At 41.5% G+C, this 13,018-nt stretch overlaps 1 protein-coding gene across 9 annotated transcripts in view; it reads left to right on the forward strand.

Moving 5' to 3' along the window:
* Window positions 1-13,018, forward strand: part of kiaa0586 (KIAA0586 ortholog) — a 515,789-nt gene that overhangs the window by 14,664 nt on the left and 488,107 nt on the right. For 7 of the 9 annotated variants that reach the window (XR_006312780.1, XM_043697759.1, XM_043697766.1 and 4 more), the window contains exon 3: window positions 8,692-8,770. Coding sequence is in view for 8 of the 9 variants with exons in the window: in XM_043697759.1 (XP_043553694.1) it covers window positions 8,692-8,770 (79 nt within the window). In the remaining variant the exon portion in view is untranslated. The remainder of the gene's footprint in view (window positions 1-8,691; window positions 8,771-13,018) is intronic. The other 2 variants (XM_043697760.1, XM_043697762.1) reach the window with 1 other exon arrangement.

Here is a 13,018-nt window from a genome sequence, read left to right on the forward strand (position 1 = left end):
CCCAAAGCAAATCCATTCCACTTACTTCTCTCTCTTTTGGAATTCAGGGGGAATTTTCAAGATAGAAGCTTGTAACAAGTGAAATGCCACAAGAATCGATGAGGCCACACCCGTTCACAATATATATTAATGAATTGGATGATGGAAGTGCATGTACTGCCAATTTGTTGATAGAAGTTGGGAAGGCAAATGGTGAGGATGACATTGCTCAGAGGGATATAGGCAGGTTAAATAAATTGGCACAAACTTGGCTAGTGGAATACAATGTGGAAAAATGAGGTTATGCACTTTGACTGGAAGAAAAGAGGAGTTAAATGTCATTTGAATGGAGGAAGAACGTAGAAAGCTGCTGTATAGAGAGAATAGTGCATGAATCACATGGCAAATGGAATTCTGGTCTTTATTTCAAAGGAAATGGAATATAAATATAGGTGTCTTACTAAACTACATAGAAGATACAACACAGACCACACCTTGAATAGTCTGAGCACTTTTAGTTCCCTTATCTCAGGAAAGAAATACTGACATTCTGAGGCAATTCAGGAAAGGTTCATGAGGTTGATCCCGAGTATGGAAGAATTTTCTTATGAGGAGGCTGAGAGTAGGTTAGGTGTGCAGTCATAAGAGTTTATGGGAATGAAAGGTGACCTTATTGAAACATTATTGAAAATTCTTGGGAAACTTGACTCGGTGGATGTGGAGTGGGTTGTTTTCCCTTTATGGAAGTGTCTAGGATCAGAGGACATAATCTCAGAGCAAAGCATCTCCCATTTAAGATAGAGATGAAGAAGATTTATTTTTCTTTGAGGGTAGTGAGTCTGTAACAAAGTCATAGCAGCAATGGACTCAGAACAGAAACACTTACACCTTGTGCTTTGTGGCCATGACAGTTAGTTTTAGTCAGTGGATAACAGTATATGTAGTAAAGCAAAATCAGTGATTGCAGGTAAGATAATGGAGAAATGGAGAGGTACTGGACTGGGGAGCCTGGCTAAATCCCTAACTGGGGGAGCTGGGCCAATTTTACCAACAAGCAATTTTGAGGTAGGCGGTTAAGAAGTCAGTGATTTATAAAATTGAGAGGCATAGATAAGGTGAATAGCAAATATCCTTTCCTTGGAGTAGGGGAATTCAAAACTAGAGGTCACAGTTTTAAGGTGAGGAGGAAAGATTTACAAGTGATCTTGTGTAGTTACAACATTGAAAAGACATTTGGACAGCTACATGAAAAGGAAAGGTTTACAGTGAGTTGGGCCAAACATAGGCTAGTGGGACTGGACAAGTTTGGGAACTGAGAAGGACCGAAGGATCTGTTCCGTGTTGTATGACTCTGAGATGTGTGTGAAAATATGGAACAATGTAGCACCAAACACAACAATGGAAAGTCCTTTTTAGTAGTGAGTTTGTGAAATAAACATGCAGTGTTAGATGATATATTTCGCAAAATCTGAGTGGACCAACCAAGTTATACAATTATATCAGACATGCCCTGATATACACAGTCTGTGCAGAAATGGCCAGGAGCTAAACCCCATGTCACTGAGTTTTTGGTGGAATTCCGAAAGTCTCTTCTCTAATAAGTGATTAAGCCTGCTCTACCTTTTCTGAGCATGTGAATGTCCTGTATGCAGGAAGAAGGGCATTCATTAGGCTGAGATTTGAAAAGAATTTCAGTGAGCCTTTTGGAATTGCACAAAACCATTAGGAAGAGTTTTTATCCAGGAGGCATGGTACAATAGAAGAGAGAAGGGCAGAAAGAATGAAAATGTAGAAACCGAAGTAGGCTGTTTACAGCAAGGTAATTAATTAGCTCTTATTATGCAACATGAAATCTGAAATAGCCCTGAAACCTCGTTGGCTCCTCAATGCATGCTCCAGAAACTCAGCTCTTGTACATCCTGCGAATTGAACTCCCACAGCATTTATGCTGATATTATTAGCTAGTCTATGTGTAATTTGAAGGTGTATGTTAGTGCTATATTACCCATATTACATGCATTTCTAATTTCCTGATTTACACAGTTTTCAACGTTATCAGATATTAAAGCAGAATTAGGCCATTCAGCCCGTCGTGTCTACTCTGCCATTTGATCATGGCTGATGTGTTTCTCAACTTCATTCTCCTGCCTTGATCCCCTTACCAATCAAGAACCTAACCTCTTCTGTCTTAAATACACTCAATAAATTGGCCTCCACAGCCCTCTGTGGCATTGAGTTCCACAGATTAATCACCCTCTGGCTGAAGAAATTCCTCCTCATCTGAATTCCAAAGGGTCATTCCTTCACTATGAACCTGTGCCCTCGGATCCACATCTCTCCTACTCATGGAAACCTTTCGTCCATGTCCACTCTATCCATGCCTCTTAGCATGCTGGAAGTTTCAATCCGATCCAGCCTCATCCTTCTAAACTCGAGTAAGTACAAACCCAGAGTCCTCAGCCGTTCCTCATAAGACAAGTCTTCAACCCTGTAATCATTCTTGAGAGTCTACTCATGACCCTCTACAATGCCAGTACATCCTTCCATAGATACTTGGTCCAAAATTGCTAACCATATTCCAAATGTGATCTGACCAGAGCTTTATACAGACTCAGCAGTACATTTCTGTTCTTGTTTTCTTGCCCTATTGAAATGAATGCTAACATTCTGGGTAATCCAAGATGGAGGACGGGAAAAAGTTCTGGCTGAGGGAGCTGCTTTTTTTGAGGTATTTTAGGTGTTGGAGGTGATTTCCTCGAATTCCAGGAGCAGCAATTACTGCTTTATATGCTGTTGCGTTGTTTAGGAACTTTAGAAAAAAAAAGTCAAAACAACGCAGTTTAAAAGGGAGAAGAGCAGACAAAGGAAGCACATAGAGTCAAAGAGTCATAGAGATGTACAGCATGGAAACAGACCCTTCGGTCCAACCCGTCCATGCCAACCAGATATCCCAACCCAATCTAGTCCCACCTGCCAGCACCCGGCCCATATCCCTCCAAACCCTTCCTATTCATATACCCATCCAAATGCCTCTTAAATGTTGCAATTGTATCACCCTCCAGCACATCCTCTGGCAGCTCATTCCATACACGTACCACCCTCTGTGTGAAAACGTTGCCCCTTAGGTCTCTTTTATATCTTTCCTCTCTCACCCTAAATCTATGCCCTCTAGTTCGGGACTCCCCCACCCCAGGGAAAAGGCTTCGCCTATGTATCCTATCCATACCCCTCATAATTTTGTAAACCTCTATAAGGTCACCCCTCAGCCTCCGACGCTACAGGGAAAACAGCCCCAGCCTGTTCAGCCTCTCCCTGTAGCTCAGATCCTACAACCCTGGCAACATCCTTGTAAATCTTTTCTGAACCCTTTCAAGTTTCACAATATCTTTCTGATAGGAAGGAGACCAGAATTGCATGCAATATTCCAACAGTGGCCTGTCAACCACTGAGGTCAGGCTCACTGGTCTATAGTTCCCTGGCTTGTCTTTACCGCCCTTCTTAAACAGTGGCACCACGTTAGTCAACCTCCAGTCTTCCAACACCTCACCTGTGACTATTGATGATACAAATACCTCAGCAAGAGGCCCAGCAATCATTTCTCTAGCTTCCCACAGAGTTTTCGGGTACACCTGATCAGGTCCTGGGGATTTATCCACTTTTAACCGTTTCAAGACATCCAGCACTTCCTCCTCTGTAATCTGGACATTTTGCAAGATGTCACCATCTATTTCCCTATAGTCTGTATCTTCCATATAATTTTTCACAGTAAATACTGATGCAAACTATTCATTTAGTATCTCCCCCATTTTCTGTGGCTTCACACAAAGGCTGCCTTGCTGAACTTTGAGGGGCCCTATTCTCTCCCTAGTTACCCTTTTGTCTCTGGATTCTTGTTATCTCATTTCTGAAGGCTTCCCATTTTCCAGCCGTCCCTTTACCTGCGAACATCTGCCTCCAATCAGCTTTTGAAAGTTCTTGTCTAATAGCATCAAAATTGGCCTTTCTCCAATTTAGAACTTCAACTTTTAGATGTGGTCTATCCTTTTCCATCACTATTTTAAAACGAATAGAGTTATAGTCGCTGGCCCCAAAGTGCTCCCCCACTGACACCTCAGTCACCTGCTCTGCCTTATTTCCCAAGAGCAGGTCAAGTTTTGCACCTTCTCACCATGTGCAGTGCAGGAGAGAGAGAGAGAGAGAGAACCATCTTGGTTATCGCCTTTGCTGTTTGAATTCGTGTATCGTTGGACATCGGAGTGCATCTGGGAAAATTAACAAACAGTGAAATTCACAACTAATCTTGGAGTAACTGTTGGGCGAAGTTCACAGCACAGAATCAGATAAGTTAATTGTTGTTTTAAGTCTGTCCAAGAGAAAGGCTGTAGTAGTGAGTATAGTGGTTTCTTTCTTGATTATATGTTTTTTGGAGATAAGTCTCTTGATTAAACTTAAATTATAAGCCATAGCTATTTATTTAACCTGGGGCAGAGTTTGTAGTTGAATAAGACGGTGTTATTTTCTCGGTCTGTAGATTGTGAAGGTGCAAAAATGGCCTTTGCAGTGACATGGCAGCATCCAAGGAGCAGGAGAATCGACGTTTCGGGCATGAGCCTTTCTTCAGGAAAGAAGGGCTCCTGAAGATTTCCTGAAGAAGGGCTCATGCCCGAAACGTCGATTCTCCTGCTCCTTGGATGCTGCCTGACCTGCTGCGCTTTTTCAGCAACACATTTTCAGCTCTGATCTCCAGCATCTGCAGTCCTCACTTTCTCCTTTGCAGTGATATGTACTTCTTGTCAAATGTGGGAGTTTAAAGAGAGTTTAAGGGTTACTGTGGATTATATCTGCCATAAATGCTGTTGGATGTGAATCTTATCAGATTGAGTGAATCGGTTGGAGAGACAGATAGAAGCGATGAGGAATTTGCAACAGCAACAGTATGTGATGGATGGTAGTTATAGGAAGGGGGGAAAGTCTCAGATACAGTCACACAGATGAGTTAACTCCAGGAAGGGTGAGAGAGGTCGGCACCTAGGGCAGAAGTCTTTTGTAAATATACCAATGTCAAACAGTATGGCTGTTTTGGAAAATGTAGGGGGTGATGGATTCTCAGGGGATCGTAGCACGAACAGCCAAGTTTCTGGTATTGAGACTGGCTCTAATGCAACGAGGGGTACGTCAGCTTCCAAGAGATCAATTGTGTTAGGGGATTCTGTAGTCCGAGGTACAGACAGACGTTTCTGTGGCCAGCAGAGAGAAAGCAGAATGGTGTGTTGTTTCCCTGGTGCCAGGATCAAGGATGTCTCAGAGAGTGTGTAGAATGTTCTCACGGGGGAGAGGGGCCAGCAGGAGGTCATTGTCCACATTGGAACCAACGACATTGGAAGGGAAAAGGTTGAGATTCTGAAGGGAGATTACATAGGGTTGGGCAGAAATTTAAAAAGGAGGTCCTCAAGGGTAGTAATATCTGGATTACTCCCAGTGCTATGAGCTCGTGAGGGCAGGAATAGAAGGATAGAGCAGATGAATGCATGGCTGAGGAGCTGATGTATGGGAGAAGGATTCACATTTTTGGATCATTGGAATCTCTTCTGGGGTAGAAGTGAGCTACAACTGAGAACAGAAGTGAGTCAAACAGTCAGGGCAGGGAGGGACAAGGTAGGACTAATACATTAAACTGCATTTATTTCAATGCAAGGGGCCTAACAGGGAAGGCAGATGAACTCAGGGCATGGTTAGGAACGTGGGATTGGGATATCATAGCAATTACGGAAACATGGCTCAGGGATGGGCAGGACTGGCAGCTTAATGTTCCAGGATACAAATGCTACAGGAAGGATAAAAAGGAAGGCAAGAGAGGAGGAGGGGTGGCATTTTTGATAAGGGATAGCATTACAGCTTTGCTGAGGGAGGATATTCCCGGAAATACATCCAGGGAAGTTATTTGGGTGGAACTAAGAATTAAGAAAGGGATGGTCACCTTATTGGGATTGTATTATAGACCCCCCCCCCTACCAGTCAGCGGGAAATTGAGAAACAAACTTGTAAGGGGATCTCAGCTTTCTGTAAGAATAATAGGGGAGTTATGGTAGGGGATTTTAACTTTCCAAACATCGACTGGGACTGCCATAATGTTAAAGGTTTAGATGGAGAGGAATTTCTTAAGTGTGTACAAGACAATTTTCTGATTCAGTATGTGGATGTACCTACTAGAGAAGGTGCAAAACCTGACCTACTCTTGGGAAATAAGGCAGGGCAGGTGACCGAGGTGTCAATGGGGGAGCACTTTGGTGCCAGCGACCATAATTCTATTAGTTTTAAAATAGTGATGGAAAAGGATAGACCAGATCTAAAAGTTGAAGTTCTAAATTGGAAATAGGCCAATTTTGAGGGTATGAGGCAAGAACTTTCGAAAGCTGATTGGAGGCAGATGTTCGCAGGTGAAGGGATGGCTGGAAAATGGGAAGCCTTCAGAAATGAGATAACAAGAATCCAGAGTAAGTATGTTCCTGTCAGGGTGAAAGGGAAGGCTGGTAGGTATAGGGAATGCTGGAAGACTAAAGAAATTGAGGGTTTGGTTAAGAAAAAGAAGGAAACATACGTCAGGTATAGACAGGATAGATCAAGTGAATCCTTAGAAGAGTATAAAGAAAGTAGGAGTATACTTAAGAGGGAAATCAGGAGGGCAAAACGGGGACATGAGATAGCTTTGGCAAATAGAATTAAGGAGAATCCAAAGGGTTTATTTACAAATACATTCAGGACAATAGTATTCCATTTGCCATTTTCCAGTCCTCTGGGATTCCTGAAAATCACCATCAGTGCCTCACATCTATTTCCGTCAGAACTCTGGGGATAGTCCATCTAGTCTGGATAATTTAACCACCTTTTTATCTTGCAGCTTCCCCAGCACCTTCTCCTTTGTGATGGTCAGTACTCCCACCTCTACCCCCTGACTGGCTCAGTGGTTAGCACTGCTGCCTCACAGCACCAGCATCCCAGGTTCAATTCCAGCCTTGGGAGACTGTGTGGAGTTTGCACATTCTCCCTATGATTGCGTGGGTTTCCTCCGGGTGCTCTGGTTTCTTCCCATAGTCCAAAGATGTGCAGGTCAGGTGAATTGGCCGTACTAAATTGTCCATAGTGTTAGGTGCATTAGTGAGAGGGAAATGAGTCTGAGTGGGTTACTCTTTGGTGTTGACTTGTTGGGCCAAAGGGCCTGTTTCCACGCTGTAAGGAATCTAATCTAATCTAAACTCTGGTATGCTGCTGGTGTCTTGCACTGTGAAAACTGATGCAAAGTATTTATTCCGTTCTTCTGCTATTTCTTAGCTTCTTATTACTACTACTCGTTTTCCAGTGATCCAATGTCCATTCTTGCCTTCTTAAATTTGTGACATATAAAAAAAATCTTGCAGTCTTTGTTTATATTATTGGCTGGTTTACTCTCATATTTCATCTGCTCTGAAAATAACCTGTATTGATGAAGTTAGTGGCTGTCACCAATGACTTTACGGTTTACCTGTGATGTCACTGTTTTGTGCTAAGCCACTGATCCTGGGTTTCAATTTACCCTGTTAAGTAAACCATACAAATTATGAATTGTCTCCTTAAATATTTGCCAGTATTTGCTTACTGTCTTACCTGCTAATCTATCTACCCCATCCACTTCAGCTAACTCTGTCCTAATTTCATTGTAATTCCCTTTGTTTAAGTTAAATATACTTGTTTTGGACCCAAGTTTCTTGCTCTTGAACTGAATTTTAAGTTCTTGCCACTTCCTGGGGGATCTTTGACTCTGAGTTTATTTATTAAACCTGCTTCATTATCTATTACCAGATCCAGATTAGCCTGTTCCCTGGTTGACTCCATGAAACATTGCTCTCAAAGTATCCCTCATGCGCTGTCTGAGTTTGTTGTCAGAACTACCTTTTCTAACTTGATTGACCAAACAACATGAAAGTTAAATTCACCCATAATTATAACTCCCTTTTTACACGCTCCTATTATTTGTTGATTTATAATTTTTTCTGTGGTTATCTTTTAGGTGCCTAAACACTAATTCTACCAGTGTTTTCTTTACTATTATTTACTTCCATACAAGTGGACTGTTTATCACCTGAGCTTGGGCCATCTCTCATGACTGTCCTCATTTGATCCCTTATTAATAGTGCTACTCCACTGCCTTTGCCTTCCCTCCACTCTTTCTGAAAGTTAAATTCACAGTTCTGATCTCTTGTAACTATGTCTTTGTAATGGCTACAAGATAATTTACTTCAATTTGTGTCATCAGTTCACACCAAATTTTCCCTCAAAAACTCTGGAGCTGGATTTGTAGTCTGCTGTTTATCTTCTTCCCGATCTCTTGAAAGTTGATTGGAGGATCCATTTTCCTTTCTAAGTCATTGCGTCAATATATACTACATCTTCTGATTGTTGTCTGTCCTTGTTGACCGCTGTGCACCTGCTCTGACACAAAGATTTACCAATACAAAAAAAAACTAGGCTTCCTAATTAAAGAGAGAAAGACTTGGATTTTTACAGCAAACTCAAAATGCTCAGAATGACTTAAGTGCTTTTAGTCACTTGAAACTCACTGAAGAAAATTTCTCAAGAAATGAGAAAGCAAGTCGGCCATTTGTTTTGAAAATCTTTTCTTGATTCCAATTTTGTAGATTTAAAAATTTACTGATTGATTTTGCATTTTATAAAAAGCAGCGTTCAAATTCGAATCATGAACAACTAACTGAAGGATGCCTTCTGATGGAGCCAGGAGATGGCAGCACACACGAAGGTATAACCATGCACAGACATTTTCGATTTGGTTTTTCGTATGTTCTGAGAGTATAAATATGTGAAATAGATTCAAGGTTTACAGTTACTCAGTTTAAAATGTGTGTTCTCTTTCAGTTAATAGAGCAAAATAGGCACGCAAGGAGTTTAGTTATGATTGATATAAATATTGCTTTATGCAAATCCCACCAGAAATGCAATTTTAAGAGCAGATGATAAACTTAGTTTCTGTTATAATCGATGAATTTTGTGCTTTACATATGATAGTGGCTACAGCGCAACGTTTGTTTAATTTTGAAACTAGAAGTATAGGGACAAGAGTAAATCATTCAGCCCCTTGAACCTTTTTTCTCATTCAGTTATATAGTGACTCATTTATATCTTTATTTTGTTTATTCATCATGTAGCTTTAACCTTTAATATGTTGCCTCGCTAAAAATCATCAGTCTCATTTGTAACTTTCAGTTGATCAAGAACCAGCAGTCATTTTGGGGACAGTACATATGTCAATTAACCTGTTAATGAAGAAGTGGGCTCAATTTTACCAGTCTTTTGAGAAAGGGTTGAGGGCAGGTTTGACGATTGATGGGCCTGTAAGATAATGAGGAAAGTGGGAGATGGAGTGCTTGATATCTTCCCACTGCCTTGCCATCCAGCTAATGGTATGTAAGGTTTGGATGCCTTTCCTGCCCAGAGGCCAATTAAAGCCTGAAGGCATTAGTATATTTTAAGCAGAAATGTGCCTTCCACTGAGAGGTGAGCCCACTATTCTGGGCACTTTTTGGCCCAAAGAAGTGTCCTACAGAGATTGTGGGTGCCACATTAGCTGTGGCTTCACTTGCCCTCACCAACTCCTCTCTTTCCATTAGACTGTTGCCTGGCCTGCCTGATTGGCCTTGATAACCCCAAATCACTTGTAACTGCTCCTTCCAGAGTGTCTGTTTTACCTGCTGCAGGTTTAACCCAGTTGGCAGAGTGCTGACGACTCTGCTGACTCTAATTAATAGCTGGATGCTAACTCTCAAGGTTATACTCCCTTATATTGGATTCTCTCAGAGTCCACTTGCCACTAAACAACACTTTCCTCTACCACAGTGAAAGTATTGTTTTCCCTTTACATAAGTATTTTTATGAATTATCCTGATATGTGCAAGACAAAAAAACTTGGAAATATGAAAAAGATTGTTTTGTGCTCTCTCTCTATTTTTCAACATCCTTTAATCATTTTAAGCAGTACTTCATTAACTAGATCTGGTGGGTTGGTGGGGAATGCCATTTTTTCAGACTATGCAATCTGTCCCCTAATTTTGCCCTTTCACCCAAGCAATGTTCTGTCAATCTGCTCTACATTTCCTCAAAACTAATATGTTTTCCTGTAGTATGGTGCCCAGAACTGTATGTAGTACTCCAAATGCAGCCTAACAAAAGCTTTATATCACTATAACACACCTTTTTTTGGTTTGAGTTTCCTTATCAAAAAGACCAGAATTTCACCCAAGTGTTTGTTTGTACCCGTGCTTTGTTTTTAGTAATTTCTGTAAACGCACCTTAAGTGGTCTCTTCTTCCAGTTCTTAGCTTCACATTGTTTGGAAAATATGTTGGTATGTCTGACCTGTATACAAAGACATTATCTCACATCAGCCAAATTGAATTTCATTTGCCACAATGGTACCTATTCATATAGTTATTTAGTAGTGTAGAACTTGAGCCTTGCTGAAAAAAGACGCCTTCTGCCAAAGCTTTTTGTCTTGTACTCACCAGGATAGATGAGAAGAAGATGAATATAAATGGAAAATGACATTTATAATGTGGGAGAGGGAAGTGTTAATTGGTTGGCAAATGAACTCTGGTGGAGATGTTGCCATAGAGAATTCACCAGTTCATGACAACTGACAATTAACTGCTGAGCTTTGTGTAAAATTTTAAACCCTGCAGGTTGAGTCTAGTCAAAGTATTAGCTTGGAAAGTGATCCAGCTGTCTCACATTTTGTTGAGTTAAAGCAAGTGTTGAGTGTGCACATGTTCTTTGTCTCTCAAAATGTGTGGTCACCTCAAATTTCCCTTACTTCTGTGCAGCGCAGATCCCTCTCCCTGACCAGTTCCCTTTGCTTTGATGTCAGCTTCAACCCTCAGACTCATAGCCATCAGCATGACCCCTCCGGCCTGGACATTGCCTATCCAATACATACTGGCCTGAATCCATGGTTCTGGAACTGACTCCATCCTGCCAAGCCATCCATCTCCCCAGCTCTCAAACCCCACCCCACCCAAATATGTCCAGATCAGAAATCTAAATCAAAATTGTTGTTTTCTAATTTCATCTGAACAAGATTACTATTTTCTAATTCCAGTCGGTAGGATGCAAGAGTTGTTCTTAACTATGAAAGAAACAAATTATAATATGCAGTTGGTGTCATGCATTTCCAACTTTGTAATTGAGAGTCCTACTTTAGATTACCTCTGTAGTACGTATTGGGTTGAGGCAACATAGCTGACGAGGGAAGTCAGGGATAGCATAGAAGCAAAAGAGAAGCAAAAAATGTGCTGAATGACAGTGGGAAACAGGAGGATTAGGAAGCTTTCAAAGACCAATAGAGGACAATGAAAAAAGAAATAAGGAGGGAGAAAATTAAATATGCGGGTAAGCTAGCCAATCATATAAAGGAAGACTGTAAGAGTTTCTTTGGATATATAAAGAGCTAAAGATAGGCAAAAGTGGATACTGAGCCACTGGAAAATGATGTTGGAGAGATAGTAGACAGGAACAAGGAAATGGCAGAGGAACTGAACAATTACTTTGCGTTTGTCTTCACCGTGGAAGACAAGCGTAATATCCTAAAAATTCAAGAGAGTGAGGGGCCAGAGCTGAGTATGGTGGTCATCATAAGGAGAAGGTGCAAGAAAAACTGAATGGCCTGAAGGTGGATAAATCACCTGGACCAGATGGACTACACCTCAGAGTTCTAACGGAGATAGCTGAAGAGATAGTGGAGGCATTAGTGGTGATCTTTCAGGAATCAATAGAATCAGGTAGAGTCCCAGAGGACTGGAAAATTGCAAACGTGACACCCCTGTTTAAAAAGGGAGTAAATCAAAAGATGGAGAATTACAGACCTTGGTCGTGGGTAAGATCCTGGAATCCATTGTGAAGGGTGAGATTTCTGAATACTTGGAAGTGTATGGTAGAATAGGACAAAGTCAGCCTAGTTTCATCAAAGGGAGGTGATGCCTGATAAATCTGCTAGAATTCTTTGAAGAAGTAACAAACAGGTTAGACCAAGGAGAATAAATGGATATTATCTACCTGGATTTCAAGAAAGCCTTTGTCAAGGTGCCACACAGGAGGCAACTGTGTAAGATAAGGGCTTATGGTATCAGAGGCAAAGTACTAGCCTGGATAGAAGCTTGGCTGTCTGGCAGGAAGCAGAGAGTGAGGATAAAAGGGTCCTCCTCAGCTTTGCAACCAGTGACAAATGGTGTTCTGCAAAGCTCAGTGTTGGGACCACAACCTTTCACTTTCTGTACTAACGATCTGGATAAAAGAACTGAGGGCATTCTTGCTAAGTGTGCAGATGATACAAAGATAGGTAGAAGCACAGGAGGCGGGGTGGGGAGGGAGCTGCAGAAGGAATTTGGACAGGTGAGGAGAGTGGACAAAGAAGTGACAGATGGAGTACGTGATGGGAAAGTGTGAAGTTATGCACTTTGGTAGGAAGAATAGAGGCATGGGCTATTTCTGAATGGGGAGAAAATTCAGAAGTCTGAAGTGCAAAGAGACTTGGGAGTTCTAGTGCAGGATTATCTCAAGATAAACTTGTAGGTTGAAAGGCAAATATAATGTTGACATTTATTTTGAGAGGACTTGAATATGCAAGCAGGGATATACTTCTGAGGCTCCATCAGGTTCTGGTCAGACCACATTTGGAGTATTGTGTGCTATTTTGTGCTCCATATCTCAGGAAGAATGTATTGGGCCTTGGACTGCGTTCAGAGGATGTTCATGAAAATGGTCCCAGGAATGAAAAGCTTAATGTGAGGAAAATTTGAGGACTCTGGGTCTATACTCGATGGAGTTTAGCAGGATGAGGAGAGATCTGATTGAAACATACAGAATACTGAATGGCCTGGAAGGAGTGGATGTTGGGAAAATGTTTCCATTGGTAGAACAGACTGGGACCTGAGGGCACAACCTTAGAGCAAAGTGAAGACCTTTTAGAATGGAGATGAGGAGAAACCTCTTCAGCCAGA

This window comes from Chiloscyllium plagiosum, chromosome 10, assembly GCF_004010195.1.
Source record: "Chiloscyllium plagiosum isolate BGI_BamShark_2017 chromosome 10, ASM401019v2, whole genome shotgun sequence".
Classification (NCBI taxonomy): domain Eukaryota; kingdom Metazoa; phylum Chordata; class Chondrichthyes; order Orectolobiformes; family Hemiscylliidae; genus Chiloscyllium; species Chiloscyllium plagiosum.